Here is a 26,658-nt window from a genome sequence, read left to right as displayed (position 1 = left end):
TCAAGAACATCGTTATAAAATATACCAATAATCATTGAATATTTCACAATTTTCGTTCACTCATCCTGGCGAAAGGTGAGGCACTACCCCACGTGCCTCCCCATGACCGACGTCACTGACTTATCACACCTTACAATGGGGATGTACTGCTGTAGTGACCATGTTTAGCTCTACGCATGTCTTCATGGCTCCTTGCATCTCAAAAGAGCATCAATGCGAAGAATGTTCCCTCTAATTTTTCATGAGTCTGCGCGCACTCACCTCACTGCGCGGTCCCTTGTCCAGCAGTGTGTAACGACTAAAAAAAAGGCCCCCGAATTTTTCAAGGGTTTAAGTAGGTAAACATCACAGAAACTCAAAACGGAAATAACATAATTCGGATGATGAAAGCGATTTAAAATTGGCTAATCCAGCAATTTTATTACTTTTGTTGCGGTATTTGGGACACCGATTCCCGTGTGTGTTAGGCATACATATGTCCTCGATATGACATTGTGTAGAGACACATTGTGTAGAAGTATTTTATATTTATATAAACTATATATTGTACAGGACCGTCCATTTATGGTAGCGTGGTTAAGATGCTGTAAGCATTCTCTATCTTGGAGATAAACCAAAGGTAGAATTAGCAAATCTATGAACAGATGGTTTCTCACAGATTTAAATTTACATCTGCTTCTAAAAGTCGGCACAGATGACTTTCATCTCAAATGTTACGAAATAAGTTATTGACGATGACCAGCTTAAAAAAATCTTGTCAATGTTTATGACGCGTGTACGTTTTGTCATTAAATTATTGTTTGCTATGTTTTAAATTTATATATAGATATCATATCCATAATTCCCCGGTCTCTATATATACATAAAATTATTGCGCTTTATCTAATATTAACAATTTATTTAAGTGTGGCCAGCGAATGCATTCAGATGTTGAATGCAGCCCGCGGGCCGAAAAATTTACCCACCCCTGTTCTAATACATCTTTCCGAGTGTCACAGAATATTTTATGTAGAGTCGAACCGAGTTTTCTAGAATCGATGCATATTTATTTCCAATGTGACCTAACACGCACTTCAAGGTTCGTTTTGAGTAGATAATAAAGAGCCTCCAGCCCTCCACTCATCTAGATAATAATAATCGAGTCAAGAGAAGACCTTTGCTATCACGGCAATAGCCTACACCAAAGATCTATTGTTAGAAGAATATCAGTTACGGAGCAGTTATTCCCGATTCCAATTTAATGTGACAGTACATCCGACCAAAGAAGAATTAACATGATAAGTACAAATGTTCTAGTTAACACGACAAGCAGAGTAAGGGCCATAAGCGCGTTCAAGCACGATACACCGTTTGGTTCTTGAGGGTAGGCCACACGGTACCGAAATTTGCTAGCGACTTCGTTTCATTCTTTGCTCCACTCCTTCGCTAGCGAGCGCTAACTAGGTCGCTAGAGCGAGCGCTAACTAGGTCGCTAGCGAGGTCGCTACTCGCTAGTGAAGTCGCTACCGATGCGTTTCACTCGCGAGCTCGCTGGTGAATCTTGTGATAGTATTACGTCACAGCCGAGAAAAAAAATTATTGTGCAATATGGATCAGTTGTTCGAAGACCTCCGCTGTGTACGGACCTAGCGTAGTAGGTGAATAGGTGATACATCTTAGCATAGGGTTACCGTTAGGTTTGGGACTTCGGGATCAAACGTGAAATTCCGGGATCGGGATTTCCCGGGATTTTCGCTTCTCAATCCCGGGATTTCCCGGGATTAGAAAAGTAGTAAAATACACATACAAGCTATACAAACAACATTTATTCCATTTATTATTGACGCAAAACATGAGAGCTTTAAGAGTATCCTCCTTAAGACCAGAGGTCTCGAGCTCAAATTAGCTCGCGGGCGAATTTCGTAGTTTCCGATGACGCGGCGGGCCGCAGCATCAAATAGGGCAGGGGTGGCCTACCTTTTGACCATTTACGGTCGCATCTGAAGTACTCATGAAGCCTACGGCCGCATTTCAGGGCATAGTCGCAATGAGCTAGCTATACAGCAAATGCCCTTGTTAGGATGGCTATGTTCATTTCTGGTGAGCTCCGGACTTCTCTATTTAAACATATAGTCTTGCTATATGCATCAAAATCGCGGGTCTGTACATTGTCGCAAGAAAAGTTGTTCTCATTTACTAATGAATTTCGTGATTAATATAAGTAGTTTTACATATTACTATCAGTGTTGGGATCAATTCACTACCTTCGAGTCACGAGTCATCTCGAGTCATTGCACATTTTGACTCGAGTCAAGTCAAGTCAATCGATTTTCGAAGGTGACTCGAGTCAAGTCAAGTCACTCGTTTTTTGGAGGTGACTCGAGTCAAGTCGAGTCAAGTCAAGTCAAGTCACGAGTCAAGTCACAATTCAAGTCAAAATGAATTTTCCAAATATGAGAGTTGATTCAAAGTCACTACATTTTGCTACCTCTGTGTAAGACAAATTAATCAGCCATTTATTTTGAATCAAATAACGAATATAAAGTTAAATATACATGCAAAAAGGCGTTGTATCACTTCCGCACACGTAGAAATACTAATAAAATGCGTGATAAATATAGAACCGAATACGAAGCCCCGACAGGTTGAAACAAATTGATATGGTACAATAGCCTACACACTCATCTACACGTCCGTGAGAATATAAACGCACGGACTATTGTTGTTCGATTTAAATCAGAGGTCTCAAACTCAAATGTGCTCGCGGGCCAATTTACTAATTTGTGATGACGCCGCGGGCCGCAGCATCAATAATCAGGGGTATTCAATGTATAATATTCAACTAGTCCTTATTTAACGGCATCTTGCAGACAGGCATTCCACAACCATCGTGAAAATGTAATTTACTATTATACTATTTACGCATGGCACGAAAAAAAAAACATTTTCAAATATTTGAATAAAATAGTGTTTTTGGCGAGTATAATTTGTTAAAATAATGAACTTAGACATCATGCGAAAGGACGCATGATGATATCGTAAACGCTGTTGGGTTATAATATTGCAGCTATGGACCTTTGACATGCCAAAATTGTATGTAGAATGTTTTAGAATTCACTAACGATTGATCTGATATCAGAGCATGTGAGCGCTGTAGCCTAATCGGGTCGTGATAAAAATAGGCTATTGTTACTGTCATTGCCAAATTCAAATTAAATCAACGTTCGGTTTTCCTCGATTAATATTGGAACAGATCAATAACGACTTAAATATAATTATTATTGTTCCATAGCAAAAGCATTTTTCTTAACCGTCTTAGCGATCGTACCCCCTGTGCTTTCAATTAGATTTCCAGTGACCCCTGTCGATTTTCAACACAATTTCTGATGGTACCTATATAAAAATCAGACACATAAAATCGCGCGTAGCGCAAAGAATATTTTCCAGTTGAATAAATTAGCCCAGAAAATATTCCACAGCATATAGGCCAATTTCCATAATGCATCTCATAACCCCTGATGTGGTGCTTTGTACCACGAAGGCGCTACGGGCCCCTGGTTAAGAACCGCTGGAATAGAAATGACTAATCGCCGAAAACTCCATTGGTGTTACAGCTGTGGATCGTACCACTACCATAATCGCCACCGATAATAACATGGACAGAGAGAACAAAAAACATCCACGATGAAACCAAATATACGTCACGGGGGCCTACAGAATGCCAATGGTTTCCATACAGGCCTGATTACATATCTATATTCTATATACCCTACGCAACGCAAGCTACGGGCTTTTGATATATTACTATTCCCCACGATGATTTCATAGATTTTTGCGTCCATAGGATTACCAAGTCACTATTCCGTTTGACCCGACTCAACTCGAGTCATTTTTAGTTTATCACCCAGTCAATCCAAAATCGATTAATTTGACGAAAGGTCGCACCAAACAAAATCACAATTTTCAGTCACGAATCATCAACGGTTCATGTTTTATCATCTTGAACCTGAAATGTGACGTAATAGCGAACTTCCACCGCATGGTAGATTTTAGGAAGTGATGTGATGTTGAAATTTGTTTAGATTTCAGGTTTTTGTAGTAGTTTTACAGTGAGTTTTAAGTTCTTAAATCTAAAAAAGATATATGGCACCTGAATATATCGAATACTTGAAATTGAAAAATGCCTTCGCGGGCCGCACAAAATGTTCTCGAGGGCCGCATGTGGCCCGCAGGCCGCGTGTTTGAGACATCTGATTTAAATCGTACAAAAGGGTTGCTAAAGGTGAGCACTGCGCAACTCAAGCATTGAGCCGTCTAAGAAACAGAGACACATTGCTATTAGATTAATCTAGTACTACGGCAACATAGATTTGATAGTTTCGTTTGCGGTCAATTTATTTGTGATGCAGCAATGGAGGATCAGTGTAACGTAGAGTCAGTGAATCCCTGGTTGCTCTCGCAAGTGACACCGGCGTATCTCGAACAATCCGAACCTACACAAGATACAGTGATTTAATCGACACCCTTGAAATGACTTGAAATTGACTCGTAAATTTTGCTCCGAGTCACTAGTCAATGCACATTTTTGAAGCTCCGAGTCAAGTCAAGTCAAGTCATTTTTCCAAAGTGACTAGAGTGAAGTCAAGTCATACTAAAAAGTTGACTCGAGTCTGACTCGAGTCATCCCAACACTGATTACTATCAAACGTTTATCCTTTCTCTCAGCCCATATGGATGTGATCAGATTCACCGGTAGAGTTGATGGACGGGATGTATTCGAAAATTTAGGGCACGATATATATGATGATGATGCATCTTAGGATGGGCCAATTGTTATTAGTTACTTTCTTGCATGCTGTTATTTCTTGACCTCCCATCAGGATTTTCAGTATAGAGAGGATTCCGAGTTTGTATTTCTATATGGAGCGTATCATTTTCCTCTGCTGTTCGAATCTGTAATGTGGGGCTCTAATTGCAAAGGGCCCTACTATATTAAAAGCGAAGAATGCAGTCACATTGAATTGCGGGTGACGCGAAGAAAATGTCAAGATTTATTAAAAGCTATCAATAAATCGGGAGTCCATTCGTAAATTCAAATTGCATGTTGGCGGCCGCCAACAGATACTAATTGCATTGCGTGTCCACGGTCGCACAAATTTCCTTCTACGGCCGCAGGTTGGCCACCCCTCAAGTAGGGGAAGGCTATAATATGTATTTCCAAGTAGGCCTTATATGACGGACCTTGCAGACTGGCATTCCATACACATTTTGCAAATGTGATTAACTATTGTAATATTCATGAAAATGTCATATTTTTAAATGTATTTTTAAAAATTTTGATGTACTTTGCATAATTTGGCGATGTAATGAGTTATATACAGTTAGACACCATGCGAGACGACAAATGCATCATGTCATCGTGAAAGCTGCCGCGTTATAATTTCGCAGCTAGCGGGCATTTGACATGTGATAGCGATTCAGGTTTATGGAGTGGTTTTAGAGAGAATTTCAAGTTCTCAAATCCGAAATAAGATATTGTCCAGTTAAATATCGTCGAATACTTGAAAATGAAAAAGGCCAACGCGGGCCGCGTGTTTGATACCACTGTTTCAGACAATCAGCCGAGTTTGTGACACTGCTTTATTACAAAAATAAGAGAGATGGCCCTGCGTAAGCCTTGCTAGATGCTGTTTACAAATCCCGGGATTCCATTCGGATTAATCCCGGGATCGGGATTGATTCAAATCCCGGGATCCCGGGATCGGGATTTCCCGGGGTCCCAACGCTAGTTACCGTACGTCCTCCTTTAGGAGGATTTGTCCTCCTTTTTTCGGGTTTTTGAAAATGTCCTTCGAGGACGCCTGAATGTCCTCCTTTTTGAGATTTTGTCCTCTTTTTTAAGAATGTTGGTCATATTTATAGCAAAATTCGACTGAGATGTCGTACATCAGCACCGAAGTGACGCTCCGGCAAGTATTTCGGGAGCGGAGTGAGAAGTTGACCCATTTTTAAAGTCAACCACCTGATAAAGCGAAGTAAAAAACAGTATTTTGGTCGCTGAGCGAGAAAGTTGACCATCCGCAACTGACCAACACCAAGCCGATCGCAGATAAATAAATCATTATGATACCGCAATTGACTGCCGAAATATGTGTTAATTTATTGAATGGCACTGCCAATGAAAGTATTGCCTCTACAAATGGCTGTCAGTAATTCCTTGGACTGTGTGTGCAATGTGCATATTGCATTTTATTTCTGTTTTCAACTTCTACCATATCATACAGTCGGTTAACATATATATTTACGGCAGAATACCTTTTCGAATGATGCCCAATGTTCAAGCTTTTCTACTCACTCAATCAATGGCATTTTAAAACTATAATGATTCATAGAACTGCGTTCAAGTTCAAGTTCAAGTTCAAGTTTATTCATAAAATTTCATCACTTCAAAACATCACAAGACTGCAATTCAATGAATGATAGGAAGATGCCGAAACGACCAGGAGTAGTTGCGTACTATTGGTTGCCTGTACTTTATCATGTCAGTATGCATGTCCGTAAAAACGCAGCACATTAACATTAGGAATGTATTCATGTCAATGTGTGAGTCTTTAATCGCGAGATGTCACTAAAATTCAAATTCGGGTCGCGCTCAAAAACGTTTAGGAACCACTGTCAAAAAGTACTCCTGCTGTCTCAAGTACACGCAAGATTTTACATATTCAACTGTATGTCGTGGGTTCTAGTAAAACACCCACGTAAAATTACAGTTTATTCATCTTCTGTGAATCTAATGCGCTTTATTTTATGTAGGTTTTGAAACGAAATCAAGGAATGGATTTCGCGTTTGTTTTACTTCTAGCCCTTGCCTTCATCTGTTACTCGGAAGCCGTATGCTGTGGTAGAGGACAACACGGTAAAATAAATAGACATATCCGCATCCGCATACATCATGTAATAAAATCATTTCATAACAAAGATGTACTTTTGCTTGAATCTAAGATATTGTAAGGATTGTGAGGTGGTGGGTCTATTTAAGAAGAGGAAGTGTTGCGGCGCTGGAAGTGGGCATGGAAACGGCTGCAACTTATTTTGTTGCAATTGCGGAGGCGGTGCCTGCAGGACAGGAACTTCCATCATTACCGGGAATTGTAAGAATTTTGAATTCCATTAGCTGTTTTCTGTTGTCAACGAAACATACGATAATTAATTTAAGCTGGTTGGTGGCTTGGCAAACATTACACTTGCATAGCGATCCACGGAGACGACAAGGTTGGTGACGTTGGAAACGACTTACGACAAACGAAAATGATCTTCAGCTCCATGGATACGAATGCAGATAAGTCTCTTAACCTCAATGAGTTCGCAGAAGGATTACGCCAACATTTTAACCAGGTCATCACTACAATAGCATAACTTTAAAATGCGTTGCATATGTTCTAAAGATTCATTTTTATGTTTAGGATTTACACCGAGCATTGACTTCTGAACTGCAGTACGATAGAGAAAGGAGACACGAAATGGCTTTATTGGATACGGCAGAAATCCTAGATAGTCTGGATGACTACACTGCGAACGACATCGCTTCGATGGTACGGCGAGAATTCACGAAGATGGATGCCAATGGAGACCGAGCAATCCAAGCTATGGAGTTCGATAGAGATTTATAATTATTGCTGCATGGTCAGGTCAAGAATAAAAGTCATACGAACGACATTCGAAAAATACGACCCGCCGGAAATATTTATGTTTGTGTCCAATTGAATGAGTCTCAATCAGCGGTAACTACATGCAGGCTCCCTACGCTTCTTGCAACGTGGGTATATATATAATACCCAAATCCATACATCGTCAGTCGCGGAATGGGTTCATGAAAACTTCAATTCATAGTCTTCAGGTGTCAGGTGTGGGAATCAGAGGTGGTCAAAGTAGTCAAGAAAGCTACTCAAGTAGAAGTAGAAGTAGCGACGAAAAAATCTACTCAAGTACGAGTAGAAGTACTTCTTCCATAAGCTACCTAAAACTACTTGAAGTAGAAGTAGAATTGACTGACTTTAAATATACCAAGTAAGTAAGTAGTTGTGAAAACGATCGTAATTCGTTCGCATGGATTGTCAAAAGGTGCAAATTGAGCAGGGGTGGTCAAAGTAGTCAAGAAAGCTACTCAAGTAGAAGTAGAAGTAGCGACGAAAAAATCTACTCAAGTACGAGTAGAAGTACTTTTTTCATAAGCAACCTAAAACTACTTAAAGTAGAAGTAGAATTCACTGACTTTAAAAGTACTCAAGTAAGTAAGTAGTTGTGAAAACGATCCTAATTCGTATTGATGCATACCAGCAGATATCAAATCTTCGGTAGCATAAGCATTCGTCCACATCATAGGATAAAAATGATAGGATTATTATGGAAATGCGATACGTATCCTCTGTTTTCTCGAGCAGCACGTTTTAGAAAATAGCATGGTGTGACGCCATCTCCCATATTATAAGGTCCGTATTTTAGTCGAAGAGCAATACGGAGAAGTTGTATAGGATACGGTGGAAACACTTTGCGCGATTAGTAAACGTTATTAAAAATATGGGGGACCGCAAAAATGCCATATTGTGTAGCTATACTTCCGGAAATTAAAGGCATTTGCTTTTATACTTCAACATGTATTTTATCCAGAAAAAAGAACTGATATTAATTATAATTCAAAGTATATGATACTGGGAATTGAAAATAAAACATAAATACTACTTCTAAAAGCGGAACACGTTTTCATGCCTTCTGTCCAGAAAGTTTCAAAGGCGGTATGCTAAAACAGCATTTAAACTAAAAAAAAAGTCAGAGTCCACTTTTCCAGGTTATGACGTGCCATGGACATGCTAGATTACGATATGACAAGTACATGATAGATTGCTCCGTGAAAACAGCCCCGAAATTCCTCAGGCTATCTTCCTGATTGGAGGATTAAACTACTTCTACTTGACAAACTGAAAATAGCGAAAAGTAAGTAAGTAGATCACAAAATTTTACGAAGTAGAAGTAGCGAAAATAAGGTCTACTTGAGTAAGTACCAGAAGTAGAGGAAAACTACTTGGGTACTTCGAAAAAGTAGAAGTACTTCGTTACTGACCACCTCTGGCAACTTCCTATATCGGTGTAGCGTAATTCAGTAGATTTTCACGTGAATGCCCCGTCTATAACTCTGCTTAGAACCATGGCCGTCATTATTCATATTGGCCTACATCAGGGGTTTTCAAATTGGGGTGGGGTACGCGGATGCATGCACGCAGGGGGACGCCAGAGAATTTTCGGGTTTACGGAAGAATCTTCATTCTCTGGCACTGTGACAATTTACAAAAATATAGGTATTACCGTTTACGTGACAAGCTTACCGAAGGCGCCGTTTATTAAGGCTTGAATCCTCCTGCATTTACATTGCCATGAATAACTGTGGTGATATTTTGTTTTGCTACTATACCGCGGTGATGAGAGTTAACCTACCGTTGCTCACGGATTAGCTCTACCAGAACTATAATGTCATATGCTTATTATGAAGACTAGGCTACTTGATCAGCTCAATAGAAATCTTCAGTGTTTTTGCTTGGGTACAGAATATATAGTATAGAATATGGTAGTGGCTCTCAGGCGCCAGTCCGTGGTAGGTACTGCCGAAAATACCAGATATTTATATCTCAATTGCAAAGAAGGTACAAGACTTTGGACGATCCTCCAGTAATTAGTCAAATAAACCATTCAGAGTACAGGCCTATTGATTATGGAGTTTGGAATGTATTTTCCTGCAGCGTCGTAATAGAGAGTTCATTGTCATATGGCTCAAGTTTTGTACGAAACTGTTTAAGAGTAGTCTACAAGTCATTTCGGACAAGTTCTATGTGAGAGCTCTGGATGCTTTTAAACAAATCTTGTAAATTCCAACAGTGGATTTAAGCGACACTTGGTAATATAATAGAGGCTATAGCAAATCGCAAATTGCAGTTCTTTCAAAGGACACCGAACAATCACAAGCAAGTCAGGGTTCTAATTAAAATGAGGGTTAATTTGTAAGCTGCGAAGCGAGATCTATTTTTGAAGCTAGAGTGCAGCGCGGTGCTTCAGAATAATCATTTAGCTGCAGTTCCATTATACCAGGAGCGGGCAACTTCTCCACCCGGCGGGCCGGATAGGGGAGCATGAAGATAAAGCGCGCCGGATTCCTGAAATTTCCATGAGTTTAGGGGAACTCCCTCGTGGGAACGGGCCACAGATCCGTCCATTCTACCCTGCACTACCCTTTGTACATACAATTCAGAGACGCACACATTCTTGCAGTTGCGAACTATATCTGGTATTAGACGACCGATTCACGGGCGAGCCCAAATCAGATATGAACGTGATAAGAAATCAGTGTGCATTTGGCTTCTAGTCGCGCGAACCGCGAAATTTTTTTGAATAAATGAATGAATTTGATCAATGATATTGGTGCGTGTATGAGCAAGTGGTTTCTTCGAAAATTTACGACACGTAATTATAATTTTGATCATTGTTCATATCATTAGAATATATATTCATGAGCTTATTTTCGCGGATTTATTCACTTCGAGCGGGTTCATTCTTATTAATTACTTCGTTGAAAACTCCTACAACCTAACGGCCTTGGGATATTCTAGTGCATCTATGATACTTTATTTTCACAATCAAGACACGCACGTAGGGACACTAAATCGCGCGAAGCTCGCGAAATTATTTGAGTTTTAATCCATCTGCCCGAAAATATTCTACTATTTATAGATATTACGAATATTCTCGAAAAACTTGGGAATGGAACTCCTGGCTACGCCTATGCGGTGAACATCAGTTGTATTGGAACGTCGCTTTGTCTTCCTAATGTTCATAGTCGAAAATGTTGGCGCCTGTAGACGGCGACGTGGGCCCCATCATCACGTAAGACCGCAAACTGTCGGCGGGCCGCACAAAATTCCGTCGCGGGCCGTATGTTGCCCAGCCCTGCATTATACGGTATAGCTTTCTGTAAAAAAATTTGTTCCCGATTTTTATCTTCAACTTGACACAACATCATAGTTAGAGTGCAGTGCGCCTTGTTAATCTAGTATCCCATACAAGTTCTCCGTAGTGCTCTTTGTCATAACTACGGGCCTAATAATACGGGCAAGGACACCATTCTCTGACATTTTCTGAAATAGTGCGCTGGGGTAAACAAAAGTTAAAAACCGCTATCTATAGCAAAACTATCATTTGCATCCCGTGATGCGGTCGAATTCTTATGTCGTAGAATATTTATGCCGCCTGGGATGTCACATCTCGAACCCAAATCTTTTGTGCTTTCCGCAGAGCCCGATTTGCATCTTTTGATAGTCCACAAGAGGGTATTTATGACTGCTATTCAAAACTACTTACTTACTTGAGTAGATTTAAAGCCACCGTATTCTACTTCTGCTTGAAGTAGTTTCAGGTTGCTTTTAAAGGCCCCACTTCTTTAGTAGAGTAGACTATCTAAAATCCCACTTTTTGGCGGGATAGGCTAATCATCTGATTCCTGAAGATTGATCAATACACGAATTGACCATAAATTCAGGATTTTCGTTTTTTTGCTACTCCACGAACCTCCAAGGGGTTCATAGACCCGAGTTTAGTTGGACGGGTTTATGATGCACCGTGCACCCATGTATACCCGTGAATGTATGTATGTATGTATGTATGTATTTAATGGGCACAACACAGTGGAGCTTATCGCGTTTTTAGGCCTTGTGCTCCACGACACGAATTTTGTGATGTTTGCTTTTGTATTCTTGGTAACGTCTTTCAACCTCTCTCGCAGTCTTACTTCATTCTCTCTTGCTCCCTTGCGTGGTCTCTGCTGCCGATTTGTAGCACGGCTCACTTTCAGTCTGGGCCTAAATGCACCATCATAGTAGTGAGGTCGGTGATGAGCAGCCCAGAGAAAACTCCAGCGCGTAGAAGTCGTCATAACAGGGATTCGAACCCGCGTCCATTGGTATCGTGACTGCAGTGTTTAACCAACTGTGCCACTCGCTTCCCATTTGCAAATACAAACGGGGGAATGATCTCGTAATATTGACGGGCGAACTTCTGTTCACTCTTTCATTCATCCTTCTTTCTAACATCGCCGCCCTCGTCGTTTGTAGCATTAGTTGCTACTTTCAACCTATTTTTTCTAGACTTTTTATAACGCTGCACGCGATCGCGCGCAGTGAAGCCAGCGACTAAAAACGCAAATAAACCAGCAGACAATATCATTGGAGATGTTTGCATTATCAAGATTTATATCCTCCAATTCTGATTGTTGTTCCTCTGTTCAGTATCTGGGTCAAAGGGTAAATAAATGAATAACCACGGACTGCCTTTGATTCTGAATATCAAACATTACGACTTATATTGACGAAACTGATCAATTGTCAACTACAAATGAGAGGCACGGATATCTTGATATCCCCGATGAGAGGAAGCGGTAAGATGCGGACGAATGGATCCTTTAGTTAGCGGGAATAGCGATATGAATGTCGCAACGTGTTCCGACGAATCGAATTTCTCAACATTTCGCAAATGTGGATTTGATGATACTGCTTATTGACGCCGTCACGATTCTATGCCACAGTAAACATTACAGACCACCATGGTTGAGTTTACAACTGGAAATAATATAAACGGCAGAAAGAAAATTGGGAAGCCTTTGAATTTCGGAAAGCACCGTATGTGCTAGCTCACCACTCATATATATTTCGTAACGATACAGCTATATAAAGTAACAATCAATGATAAGTGCCATCCCTTCGTTTTGATCCAGACCACAGGATAAACTGAAAAGGCAGGGCACCAAGGTAGCGAGAACGGTATAGTACGCTATTTCAAAAGATATATTCTTATCCTTTACAGCTTCCACACTGCGGAGGGCTATTTTATGACATTTACGATGATTACGATGAACTGGACGCCATATAACGTATACGTTATCATCACCTGTCTTCCCATATATGTTACCGCGTATTGCTCTACTGATTTCCATGGGGATTCAAAATATCCTTTCAAGAAATACCAACTTGTGACTGCTTACGACCAATCCGAAAGGGGAAATATATCCGATTACCAATTGCCTAGCGGTGAGATCTTATAAATACAAGTCGTAATTTACAATGTTTCTATGATGAACGCTATGTCGTACACTAGCGGTAAGGCCTGTTTTACAAATGAGACGATTATTATCGCTCAACTTACGATTTAAATATTACCTCTGTTGTGGGAATTTACTAAGAAAACAAAATGACAGTACTAAATGTTTCAGGCTTAGTTGATTTGAAACCCCATTTCTTGGCACAGAGCTCCAGTACAGTCGTCACAAAAAAAACTATTGTTATGATATGTATCACTCGACACGTTTTTAACTGTAATAGTAATAATACGTTTGCTCAATGTCCGTGAATGCAGATTCATCCACCATATATTATATGGGATCATACTGGTACATTAGGGGTGTTCAAAAATGACTTTTTCTCTCAAATCCTACTGGCTACTTGATAAAATCGTTAGGTTACCTAATTGAAGCCTGCACAAAAAATTTGGTTCAATTCCAACCAGTAGCATCATTTTTACAGGAGAACTAAGTTTTTACTTTATTTATTATTTGAAAATATACGAAGAAAAATTTAAAATTTTCTGTTCACCCCATGAATTTGTTAGGTTATCTATAGAAACGATGCTCACCAAATTCGGCTCAATTCCAACCACTGGAAACGGAGCTATTGCCGTCGAAAAATTTGGGATTTGAATAAAATCGTATTTACGGTGACAAATTCTTTAATTATTTATTATAGATATGCCCACCGTAAATACTATTTTATTCGAATCCTAATTTTTCAACATCATTAACTCCGCTTCCGTTGGCTGGAATTGAGCCAAATTTGGTTAACATCGTTTTCATAGACAACCGAACAATTTCATGGGGTGAACAGAAAATTTTGAATTTTTTCAAATTCATTTTTATAATAAATAAAAACACGTTCTTCTACTGTAGCAATGCGGCTACTGGTTGGAATTGAACCAAATTTGGTGTGCAGGCTGCAATTAGGTAACCTAACAATTTTATCAAGTAGCCAGTAGAATTTGAGAAAAAAGTCATTTTTGAACACCCCTATTGTACATGTACAAATTACTGGATTTTGAAAATGCATATATAGAACTAGAACTAGAACACGCACTCTCGCTTACCAATAATCGAAACTGGAACTAGAACTAACGTTTCACGTTCAATTTCCAAGTCATCATGTTGTCAAATCACAATGCCCAGCGGTGATTCTACGATCAATAGGGATTGTGCATTCGGTACCCCCGCGTAAATCCTAACACCCTAGTATGGAATTACCGCTGCAGGCTACATATGACGGAATTTATGAGGTCATGGGTGTCCTGTCCAATGTACTAGGGTGGCTCCATTCATATGTTTTGAAAATTTCACGAACACCGTTTCACACAACCATCGTTTTTTCTATCGTCGCACACAGAGACCCGCAAAGTTTGATTTCCGATCAATGGCAAGAAAGTTTCACCCATAGAAATCGACTGTTACGCAACCAATGACCAGTGCACCACTTTCCTATGACCCTGCAACGCAATAACAGCTTTTGCGTCACAATATAAACACTCATTCGACCGTACCGAAGACAGCGACACTGCTTTGTATTTAGCTACTTCCAGTTGTGCATATCCTGATATTTTAATTCAGTCACATCCAAATAATATATATTTAGTCCATAAGCAGCATCGAGGATGAGATGAGGAATCGTGGACCGCCATATCTTGTTCCTTGTCAAGATATATGAAACGAAAACTTGATTTCATGCTACTTGTTGAACAGGATGCACACATCTTGGGATGGTCTTCATAACGCGTCATGGTTCGAGATACAGACCAGCTGATGACGAAGAGGGAAAGTTTGATTTGCTTGAGAGTCTTCGAGACAAATTGAACACAACGGGAAACGCAACAATGTGTTTCAGTGATCTCAACGTAAGTAAGCCGAACGCCCAAGCATGGACAAACGAGTGTCTCCCTATCTCTTCTTTGATATCCATTGTGGTTCGACTACATTGGTCATTTTACACCAGTTCGATATTCTTCATCATGGTTCCGTATTTGCCGACTTCTAGCGCGGCATCCTTCTAGATCTAGGCTTTTGATAAATCACCGCTTGCGCGTATCACATGCGGCACACAAACGAGTCCCGTTACATGTCTCGAGACGGTATATTGATTACAAAAATACTTATACGCGACCACCACCTGTGCAGTACGTGTCAGCATGATGTGTATAGATTTACAATCGTTCATAATTCGACTGTGCGGAACTTTTTCACAAGTGGGTCAACGACGATAAGTGAAGTATCTTACGGGCCGTATTCCAGAATAGTTCCAATAATCGTGTATTCATCCTCGTATACAGAGAATCAGTGTCATTTGATATAGACGTCGACTCTTAAAACATAACATATAGAAATAGTGAATTCATTCCACTGCAGCGTACTTCAATTTATGCTCAAGTCAATAAGACAGATGTTATCGTTGAAGTTTGCCAATGACCTCTTTGTACTGTTGCTGCATACTGGACGTACAATACAAACCCACAGCCAAGACTAATCGTTAACAACATGTAGCTAAGAACGCGACTTCTTCATGTATTCGGGGGTTATAATGTTTCTCCACATTGTATGTAGACTCGAACAAGTAACAAGGGAGAGAGCAAATGCCGGTGTGTCTGAGCGGCAGCCTGAATCCTCTGCTACCGATTATATAGTCGCAGTGGCCTGTCTAACGTATTATCTACTGATGCTAATCGTAATTCATACACGTATTCCAAGAGTTTTATAAAACGTCCGAGTCCGATTCAAATGAGGATAGCCCAGTGCTCTTCAACCTTTTCCGTCGTGGTACACCCTTTTAACGTTTACTCGATACTCGTACACCCCTGACCACCACTGATTGCGCATATAAGCCTAATCCAGGGGTGTTCAAACTACTTGCTACTCACGGTCGTGCTTAGATTTCATATATAGCATACGGCCGCATTCCGGCGGAAAGTCGTCATGGCCCATCTGGACATCATATACTAATGTTAAATTGGTTACTGGAAACTTCGCACCGCGGAGAGCCCTTGTAGTGTTCCATCTGGAGGGTTAATTTCGTCGACAATATTGGCAGTTTCATATATTACTGTCAAATGTTTATCAATTATTATCAGCTAACGTGATCAGATTAACCAACATAGCTGATGGAGGGTGTCTTGGAAAATGTTTGGCAGAAAATTATTGATGATGCATCATCGGGTTTTTATTAATCACTTTGTTGCATGTTTTTATTTTTTGACCTCCCATCAGGATTTTACGCATATAGTCGAATATATATTGGAATCGACCAAACGTACTTAAAAAACCGTCAATTGTGGGACGCACACGAGAAGCGCACTCGGTATTTATTTATGGGGTGCATCATTTTCCTCCGCGGTTCGCATTTGTACGGTGGACTCAGATTACACTATTATATTAAAAATAAAAAATTCATGTCGCCCTCAATCGCGCAAAGCGTGAATAAAATCTTCAAGTTTAAAATCTCTCAAAGATTCGGGAACCAATTCTTTAATTCAAATTGCATATTGACGGATGCCAACACGGGCAAATTTAATTACGTGTAGAGAGCCGATTAATTTTTGTTAAGCGGCAGCATGCGAACGTACATCTGCAGGTTGGCCACCTCTAGCGTGTTGAAATAAGGATGAACAAGGTTGCAACGTATTGGAAATGCTTAATACTAATCAGGGCTCGAAGTTACCGGACCAACATCTAGTACGGTGGTTCTCAAACTCGACCCATCGAGACAGGCTGCTACGGCCCTGCGATTATGTGCAATGCGCTATTTACAAGTATCTCGCAAAAAGTATACCAAATAAATATTTATGATCTCACTCGTCAGTTTCCTCAACAACCATTATAGACATATATCGCAAGCAAAACACATATGTCAAGTCAATCCTGTTCTATTCCAAAAGGAACAAATAAATCCATTACAAACATTTAAATAAAGAGAAGCATTTGCTTATGACATCAGAAAAGGAATGTAATGGTGCGAAATGCACACCTGGTCAACATGTTTTGAAGCCTAAACTTGCCTATTTATTGTGATAGCTAGTCATTGGCCAATTTTAATGCGAATCTGGTACACCCCTGTACACCCTATCTGAGTGGTAGACCCTTTTAAAATTTTGGTACACCCCAGGGTGTGCGAGAACCTCGGTTGAAGAGCACTAGGATAGCCAACTCGCAGAACAACCATAGCAACATACAACTAGGGTTGCATTTAAAACAAAAATCAATTTAAAACAAACATGTTTAAAACATGTATTTTATTGTTTTTTTTTTGCATTTTTAAAGCCACGACGTCATGAATATTCAATTGTGACGTCATCGTGGATTGACATTGACAATTGAAAATATAGTGTAAATATAGCTCATTTGACGAAATATCTTCCCTATTGCTGTTAAACCGACTATTTTGAGGGTTCTAACCATCTCATATCGATATATGTCGGCTATATGGGGTGGTAATTGTCCGCAGGCTCATACAACATGTTTTTTGGAAAGTATTTACACAATTATGGCATAATTTTGCAACTTAAAAATCAGGGTTGTAATGACTCGAGTAATGACTCGACTCGAGTCCGACTCGAGTCACGATTTTCTGATGACTCGGCTTGATTCTAGTCATTTTCTCAAAATATGGAAATGACTCGACTCGAGTCAATTTGTGTATTGACTCGACTTGGACTCGAGTCATTGCGCATGACTCGAACCAAGTCATATGACTCGGGACTCTGACGGACAAGATCGACCAGACTATTGGGATTTATTCTATTGGTACTGGTACTTGAAAATGCGACCAGAAACTGCTAAACGTGAGGAAAATTATTATAATATCAATGCGAACCATTTGATATCACCAAGTAGAGGTATAAAAAGTGGGTTTAACAAGACTTTAACTGGGCAGTCAACACAATGACTTGGACTCGGACTCGAGTCATAATACAATGACTCGGACTCTACCCTCTGCTCGTTGACTTGGACTTGGACTTGACTCGGTGGTGAATTGAAAATGACTCGACTTGACTCGAGTCAAAACATTAAAACTGAGATTGACTTGTGACTCGGAGCCTTGTGACTTGGTTAAAACCATGTTAAAAAGAAACACAATTTATTTTTTAAAGGTCTTTGTTTAAAACACTGTTTAAAACATGCTTTAAACAAAGTGTTTCGAAACATCGTTTGTTGTAAATGCAACCATACATACAACCGAATGAACTCAATTACATCACAGGACGAAAGTCAGATTTACAATCCATTTTGCGACAACGTAAATAACCAACGATAGGTGATTCGCCGACGCTTTATAGCAGTTGGAACAGCCAATCCGAGAAGGCTTGATTATAAATGATTACTAAAATACGGATGCAATTGAAGGTTACCAAATTATACTCGTAATCGCAAACAGCTGTAACGGCGTCGTCACTGTCGCAACGCCGTAAAATAAAGGTTCCGCACGGATTACCTATATCATCGAATGACCAGATTCTGGCGATGAGAATTAGGACGAGATACCGCATCGGAGAGATATCGGTCTCCCAAATCGCTACTTCCACTACAGTACTCGAATCCTAGTGGAGTATAAATTGTAATAATCCGGGTGCTCGTTGTAATTGTCAATAGCCGAGGACAGGTATAACTATGAACTACAACTATGAATCATTTTTCCTGATTATGAATATACGAAACCGGCCCTTGCTACAGATGCACAGCGTGAGAACGTGCCGGTACAACGCATACATCATACCGGTGACGCGCGGTCATGGTAGTGCCTCACCTGTCGTCATAATGAGTAAAAGAATGTTGTGCGAACCTTAATTGACTATGATGTTTTCTCTCGATGTTCATGAATTACTAAAGCTTTGAACATTTTTACACTCAACATCACGTAATTTGCATATTTATTGTTCAGAAATATAGCGCAAAACGAGAGGTGAGGCACAGGTGAGGCATTAGCAAGCCAAGTCTCGCCTGTGATTGCGCAATTCATCATAAACAGTTAAGAATTTATGATAACTAGTATTAATCGAATGACATTTTTAACTTGATTCTGAAAATCAAATATCAATAATGTCAGTGCATCAGAACCCCCTCATATAGTCAATAAATATGTAATTTGGCTTGGTTACGTAAAATAGCGGTTTAGAAAACATAACGCGGTGACGCACTGATCAATCCGCCTCGCTCAGTGTTAGCTAACAAACGAACATTCTCAGAACAATGAAACAATGTGCTATCGACCTAGCAAACCGACGGTGTAATAAGAATCGCGGAGTTGCAACGGTCAAAATGCAATGCATACCAACTGCAATCCCAGTGCACCCCAAGATCACCGGACCTTCGTCATTTCCTTTTATGTTATCCTTTATTTCATCCAGTGTGTATGCTATAAGCCTATGGTTGGATGTTCGAATAGAAGACTACTCCAGGTAGTATCGACACCCTTCTGTGTTTTCAATATATCACAATCTTGTGGTTATTTGGTGAAAGTTTTAATAAAATTGTCAATTGATTGATCCCCTTACTGATGCAGCTATTATGTATTTTCCATCCATCCCCACATTCAATTGTGGATATTAGGGATGGTGTGAACCTCTGAAAGGTTCAGGTTCGTTTGAACGCGAACATCTTTGAAAGGTTCTGTGCGAACGCGAACGTGAACCTCATGACGTCACGTAACGTCGTATTGCTAATTCTAACCTTACATTCCAGTGAATCGATATACTACACTGGTAAACACAATTTTTGTTGACTTTGATCAGACTATTGATTTCGAGTAACTTTCGGGCGCTGAATTAAAAAATGACTCCCGTTTTTCTAGATCACGTCAAGTGATCGGGATAGGCACCCACCCCATTGTCTCATGATCAACATAAAAGTACTATTTTTAATATTTTGTGGTTATTGTATGAAACGTTTCAAAATCCACAAGCAGTCAAAAGTAAATCAATCGACTCCAAATTAACATCTGCACTGCTTTATTTGGTTGATTTAAACTGATACTGCTTCTTCAGGACAAATAAAGTGTAAGTTTCAGGGTTCAAATTTACGCTGATGAATCATAATTCTATGGGTTGTCTCGTTTGATACCCGAGCAATAGTCAGCTAACATATGTAAGCTCCAATCTACTGTGGTATCTCACCCTATCATCTTCAGATATTAGGGGATGCTTTTTCCTTGCCCATCGCTGACTATGCCAAGGTTTTCCGGGATATTTTTTAGATATTTTAGCTTTTTTGGATATCTGCTGTCCGACATAAACATTTGACAGTGGCCCATGTGTATCAGGGTTACATGTGCACTCTTATTGTCTGACCACTAAGAAAACATAACATTTCAAAGCTGACACATATGATCCAATCCCAATCGTGATTGTGATATTGCAACAATTCTATGTTTCTGTATTATTCTCAATGTTTCTGTGTTATTCACGAATACTAACCGAGTGTGCAATTGTTACTGCACCTAAGACGTTGCAATTGTGGAGAATGCCACACTTTAGGATCCTTTTGAGCTACACAGACCGCGAACGGGAACCTCACGTTCACACCATCCCCAGCGAATATGTAGTCACTTATTACGTAGCATGCGTATGAATAATGCTAATAAGATATATGCCATAACAAGGAGCCAATTATATAAGCTACTCATTTGGGTTTGTATATTTGTCAGTGCCTCATTGCACATATCTAGCAATTAGCATATACATATTAGATAGCTGCAATAATATCTACTTTTACAAATATTTAATAGGCATTAATTTCTACTGGAAAACGTATTCGGAACATCAATCAATGTACCATATACCAATATATCAATATACCAACTATAGAAGCCGCATGTTCTCTACACGCATATTGAATCATTTCACAGAAAATTAAACTCTGGGAAAACTGGTATCATCCCAGTTTAGAGTCAGACTTATCTCCGTTGGGATATCAAGAAATGATGGGTCTTGGACAACGATTCAAACAAGCGTTCCCTGAACTCTTTTCTGACAGCAGTAGTTTCAAGTAAGTTTCATCCTGAGCTAGAGTGGTGATGATCAGATTTTATTTATCAATTGTGGATATGTATAATCTTGTCATATATATCAATTATATCTACTGTGACTGCAATTCCGATTATTTCAGCGATACAGGAAATTTAAAAAATATTTTGCCGGTAAAACAGTTTTACATTTGACGAAAGGCGTTTCTTGTGTTTCTATGTAGATAAGTGGTTCCCAAACTTTTTCGGCTTGTGGCCCACGACATGGTAGTACAGGCCCTACTATCCAGTCCATATACAATTCAGCCGGTTATTGACTTCGTATTTGACACCGATCAATATAATTTTTGCGGATATATTATTTTCGAAGTTGTCTGGTGCACAAGACCATATAGTAGTCAAGCACCATTAACCCCAAATAAAACAACACTGGCAAAGTTATAAAACTATCGGAGCACATTTGGGCCCAGAAAAAAAGCTTTAAAAAATATATGTTTTTATTACATGGATAGAACATATACAATAGAAAAGCCGTTGAATTGTTCACAAACTTGCCCTTATTTTGTAACGCACATCCCGAGATATTGAAAGGATTTTTGGATATGGCGAACGAAACCACTTGCGCTGTAATCACCCAAAAACATAATCAACAACAAAAATTCGCATTTTGTCATTGATTCCAAGCAGTGACTCTCGTCTTCAGCTTTTTATTTCACTCAAAAAAGAAGAAAGCCATGTCTACTTAACCATGAAGATGCAAATTTTCACACAATATTGATTGTGTTTGCACCGATTATGGAATAGGATATGCAAGAAGACAGCTAAAAATCACCTTATCTCTTCTGAAGACATTGCTTTAAATTTTCGTAAATCAACTAGCTGCTCTTCTACGGAAAGATTGCTCGATTTATTAGGATACCATGACTGATTTCATTGTTACTTGTGATTATTTATCAGCTGCTTTCACGTATACTAGCATTCAGGCCTTTTGCAAAATATTTATAGTTCTTTTCCAAAACCCCCAAAATGTTCGTGGCACACCTGAGAATCTGTGGCGGCACACAGTTTGGGAATTACTGCTATAGAGGGACAACTTCCCCGTTGCGTCACATCAGCCCAAGTATTTTTTAGGTTAATTTACGAAATAATTGTGGGCAGCCTGATCTTGCACCCAATCCTTATTTGGGGGTTGGGAGCGCGTAACCTACGGCCCTGTGTCGAAAGGAATATATATATGGTTATGTAAAATATATAATTAACAAAACTCTTTTCAGGCGTTCCAAGGATGGAAGCATTGCCAATTAATCTCGTTAGTCTTACGTGATTTTGATAGTATTATTTCGACTAGTCTCTTTACTAGGTTTCGAAGTACTATATTTGATCACTCCCACTATATCGCACAGATTTCATTCATCGGACACCCAAAGAACGCAGGAATCCGCCAGGATGTTCATGTCACACGCGTACAATTCAACTCAAGACATAATCGTCGACGATCCCTTGATAAGACCGTATGATTACTGCGACAAATATCGAGTGGAAGTGACGGAAAACGAAGAAACTTTGGCGGAGAAAGAGGAGTTTGGAAACGGTATGGAATGTGTGCTTTCTTGATATGTTCATCAATGCAAGCACTGCTATTTATTCGCAGTTGGGTTGTCATATACACAATCATTATTTATAAGCCTGCGCCTTTTTTCACATTCTCAATCACCGTGGATCTGTGATTAGAAAAAGGCATGCAGGATAGCAGATGACTTTCTGTTAACTAGCACTCCAACATATCTTTATCAAACCATTCTACGTCTAATGATATTTACTTTGCATTGTGTATCTTCAGCGATGAAAATACCCGAACCGCTGATTACACTGGCCAACAAAATGAAAAAAAATATTTTTAGGCACACCATCTGAGAGCCGTTTCTGGGGTTTTTGAGGTTGCTGATTACGAATATCACATTAGTTTTGTCAGATTGGCTCTATATCAGAAGATATTTATACCCCTAAAAAGCCTAAAATTACTGTATTTACCCTTAAATATTTCGCTTGGTAGGAAGAAAATCGTAGTTTTTTTTAAATTTTATACTGCGCAGAAATATATAATTGACTATGAAGAACCCTCACGTCATTCTCAGTCATTCTATCAATATTGACATGACATGATGCAAAATATTTGTTTGTCAAAAACAGCAGTTAGTCAAGCCTAAAAATAGTACTTTTGCACAACGGAAATACATATTCTCCTGTATCTATTGGTCATTCTACCAAGATAAAAGAGGAGTATAAAGCTGTAATATTTGTCCTTGAAAGGCTTAACCACAATAATCATATGCGTCTCATTTCTTTTGACTGGTAAATGGATAATTTTCCGCTGAGTCAACAAAGTGGGTATACCTAGTAACCCTATCAAACGAGAAGCTTAAATCTGGTATCTGGTATATTCGAATACCGATGAAAGATTCCAATTTCACATTAGCAAGGAGTTCACTGCATGTAATTTATCCTAACATGTAGTAAATATAACCTTTTACATGAACACAAAGCACCCAACTACAAACAGTTGGTCCGAAAATTCGTATCTGTATATCGAAAACTTGAGCACAAACATGAGCATAAAAGTTCACTTCCTGCTCAGTCATCTTGATATATTTCCTGATTTCCTTGTTGTTTAGTAAGGGTAGAGGTTCTACCAAGACATCAGAACAATAAAAGAAAGATATCAGGGCAGATGAGATGAACAACTGAGCATATTATGTCATACCATTGACGGAACCTTTCGAGAAACTGCACTGAATAGCTTACAGGCGAAAATCGTACAAAAAACAATTGTGATTTAAAATATATCAATAATATTATATTCCAACTGATTATTTCAAATTTACAATAGGTGGTTGACGTAAAACTGATTGAATTAATGCCACGTTATTTGGTTATCAAGGTAAATACCTATGTACAAGGCTGGGGTTTATTTATGTACATGATATCCGTGGAAGTCTGTAACTTTGATCAATCTACTACCCCTAAATATAGTGCTGTTGCTGTATTTTGATTTAAAAGAGTCTTCTGTGTGTAAAAATAACAAGTAGATAGAATTTCTAAACTTTATAGTACGACTAAGCCGATTTTATATCTAGTCATTTCTGCGAAAATGGGGGATTTTGGTCAAAATAGCCCCATGGGTTGTCTCCACAACAAGAGCCAACTTGAAAAACTAAGTTCATATTCGTAATCAGTGCCCTTCAGAACCCCCAAAACCACTCTTACTTTGTCTGCCTAAAAATATGTGTTGACCAGTGTTATCATTACGACAAATTAGGCTACCTAATGTAAAATAATGCAGCATCGGGACGGCGCAAACACAAGATCGCGTGTACAAAAATACTGCAAAATTGATCCATTCCCACGTCGGCAATGGCTGTTCGTGGGAAAAAAGTTATTACCTTGAGCACCAGATAGCTTCAAGAATGAAATGATGTTCATCACGGATCTTGAGAACACAAAAAATTGACCAACGCCGCTGGTTAAACTATAGCAATATAGCATAAAATAGCGCGGTGACATGCCTAAGTGCCCGAGCCTTTATCGACATTATCGCGAGGCATGGCAGATAGCGAAAGAGCAGTTGCGTCCAGTAATCATGGAAAACCGTCTTGTCGACTACTACTATAATGATTTACACCAGGTAAATTGTCTTTATTTTGATTCTGTATCTGCCGACTGGTAGCACGGCCCACATCTAGGCTTTTTTAAGACACCGCTTGCGAGGATCAGATGAGGAGAAGCTTAGATAAACTTCCCACACTTAAGTAGAAATTCTGGAGTCGAACTCTATCGGACTCGCGAGCCCGAAACTCATTGGTGTTGCAGCTGTGGATCATACCACATCATTTCAGATGGAGCTTTTTAATTTTGCGAAGGCGCATTACGATTAGAATTTACATGCGACATTTTGTATGATTTCAAAGCTTCGTGCGACATCTGAGCAGAGTCAATTAACCACCCGCTGTAGGGTTTTGCCGTACTAGATTTGGCAAAATCGCAAATGTGGAACAATTACTAAATGTCACAAATCCACTCGTACACATTGGCTGTTTTTCTTAGCTATAGAGTATACGCGCAGTCCACCGTTAATATAGTTGAACTCGACCAACATTGCGTGGAATATTTGTTGGAAATATTGCCTAATCACTTCCCTTGTCGATAGGTCGCGTATTCGCGGATATGGCGTCGATTGTATCGAAACGGCTAGGAGTACTGGACGGCGACATTGATATCGATACCATTGGCATAATGCAACAGGAAGGGTGCGCTGAAGAAGAAATTGCGAATGGAACTGACAGTCCCTGGTGCTTAGCATTCACTAAAGAAGATCTTCAAGGTTAGTTTGGATAAAAACAAGTATTGGGATAACTAAATCTCAACGAAGCTATTATATACAGCTATCATACGTATGGGGCAGGTGTTCTCACCTCCCCATGTATAACGGGCCGCATTTTACCATCAAAAAGTGCTGTGGACCGCAGAACATTTTCATCATGTAATGGTAGGCTATTAAATTCACTGTATTTACAAGTCGTATACGGAGGTTTTCTACTTTTGTGCATTCTAAAGCATTAATGGACACTGCACAGCGTTCGCAAATTTTCAGTTGCTGGTATTTGGGTGAATATATTATCTTCCCGTGGAGTAAGTATAAATCACGCCGATTTTTCTCTTAAAAAGACGCTTACCATCGGCAGCAACTTCGTTGAGTTTGCGTTGCATGTATTGCCACTTTTTATGAACTCTGAAAGCTCCAAGAACACTGGTGATTTTGGAAATGTTTTGCGACCGAGAGTACTGTGTTGACTAAAAATAAAAGAAAAAGGTCATCACTTTGACTCGGCTCCTGACATACCCGATTTTTTTTTACGAAACTCTGACGTTCCCTGCGTCGGAGTTGCATTTTTCTTGGCATTTCAATTATTTCCACAGAAAGACTGGACAAATTCCAAAAAAAGAGGACATTTAGGCGTCCTTCGAGGACAGTTTCAATTTATTGAAAAAAGTGGACGTATGGGTAAAACACCTTCCGACCCGTCCACCAAGGAACTCTTTTTCAAAGCGTGAGCAAGTTTCAAAGTACGGTAACTGCTTTCGTCTCAGAGGCTATTGTCACAGTCATACGGTGATATGAGAAAAAGAGGTTTCGGGAGGTGATGTTGTCCTTGTTGTTAAATTCCGGAAACAGGGAATTCGCACAGCATGCTAAAGTTTTCTCAAATCTCATCTCCTCAAACCGAATTCCTGGCTTTAGCAATATCCCAAGCAATTTCGAGCTATGCCTCGGCAACGTTGTCGGCAATTTTAACGAGGCCTCAAAATATGGATTGCTGCGCTTCACATTTAGCTAGCAACGTTTTCCCCCTAAGATGAGGTGGATATGTATTTTTAAACTCTGGATGAAAATGTCAATGTTTGTCCTCGCTTCGTTACGACAACTTTTCTTCGACAAATAAGACACATCGGGTTTCCATTTATCTCTGTGAAAGCTAATTTACTG

At 39.5% G+C, this 26,658-nt stretch overlaps 4 protein-coding genes across 4 annotated transcripts in view; 2 read left to right on the top strand and 2 right to left on the bottom strand.

Annotated features, from left to right (window-relative positions):
• The window catches only part of LOC145456913 (uncharacterized), a 185,142-nt gene that overhangs the window by 30,744 nt on the left and 127,740 nt on the right, over positions 1–26,658 (bottom strand). The gene's annotated exons all lie outside the window — the stretch shown is intronic.
• The window catches only part of LOC145456849 (tubulin epsilon chain-like), a 297,431-nt gene that overhangs the window by 160,047 nt on the left and 110,726 nt on the right, over positions 1–26,658 (bottom strand). The gene's annotated exons all lie outside the window — the stretch shown is intronic.
• On the top strand, positions 602–7,706 carry LOC145434257 (uncharacterized). The gene is made up of 5 exons (XM_080311612.1): positions 602–619; positions 6,793–6,896; positions 6,982–7,130; positions 7,196–7,374; positions 7,443–7,706. Exons 2-5 carry the CDS (start codon positions 6,814–6,816, stop codon positions 7,647–7,649), a joined length of 618 nt encoding a protein of 205 aa, XP_080167738.1. The 5' UTR covers positions 602–619; positions 6,793–6,813; the 3' UTR covers positions 7,650–7,706.
• The window catches only part of LOC145456830 (multiple inositol polyphosphate phosphatase 1-like), a 28,080-nt gene continuing 14,272 nt past the window's right edge, over positions 12,851–26,658 (top strand). The window contains exons 1-5 of the mRNA XM_080334956.1: positions 12,851–13,103; positions 14,855–15,006; positions 21,000–21,139; positions 22,520–22,707; positions 25,321–25,494. Of these exons, the coding sequence (XP_080191082.1) occupies positions 12,905–13,103; positions 14,855–15,006; positions 21,000–21,139; positions 22,520–22,707; positions 25,321–25,494 (853 nt within the window). The 5' untranslated portion in view covers positions 12,851–12,904. The remainder of the gene's footprint in view (positions 13,104–14,854; positions 15,007–20,999; positions 21,140–22,519; positions 22,708–25,320; positions 25,495–26,658) is intronic.

Source organism: Botryllus schlosseri, chromosome 2 (genome assembly GCF_051294905.1).
Source record: "Botryllus schlosseri isolate E-star chromosome 2, Bs_hap1, whole genome shotgun sequence".
NCBI lineage: Eukaryota > Metazoa > Chordata > Ascidiacea > Stolidobranchia > Styelidae > Botryllus > Botryllus schlosseri.
This window is presented reverse-complemented; position numbering and strand designations above follow the sequence as displayed.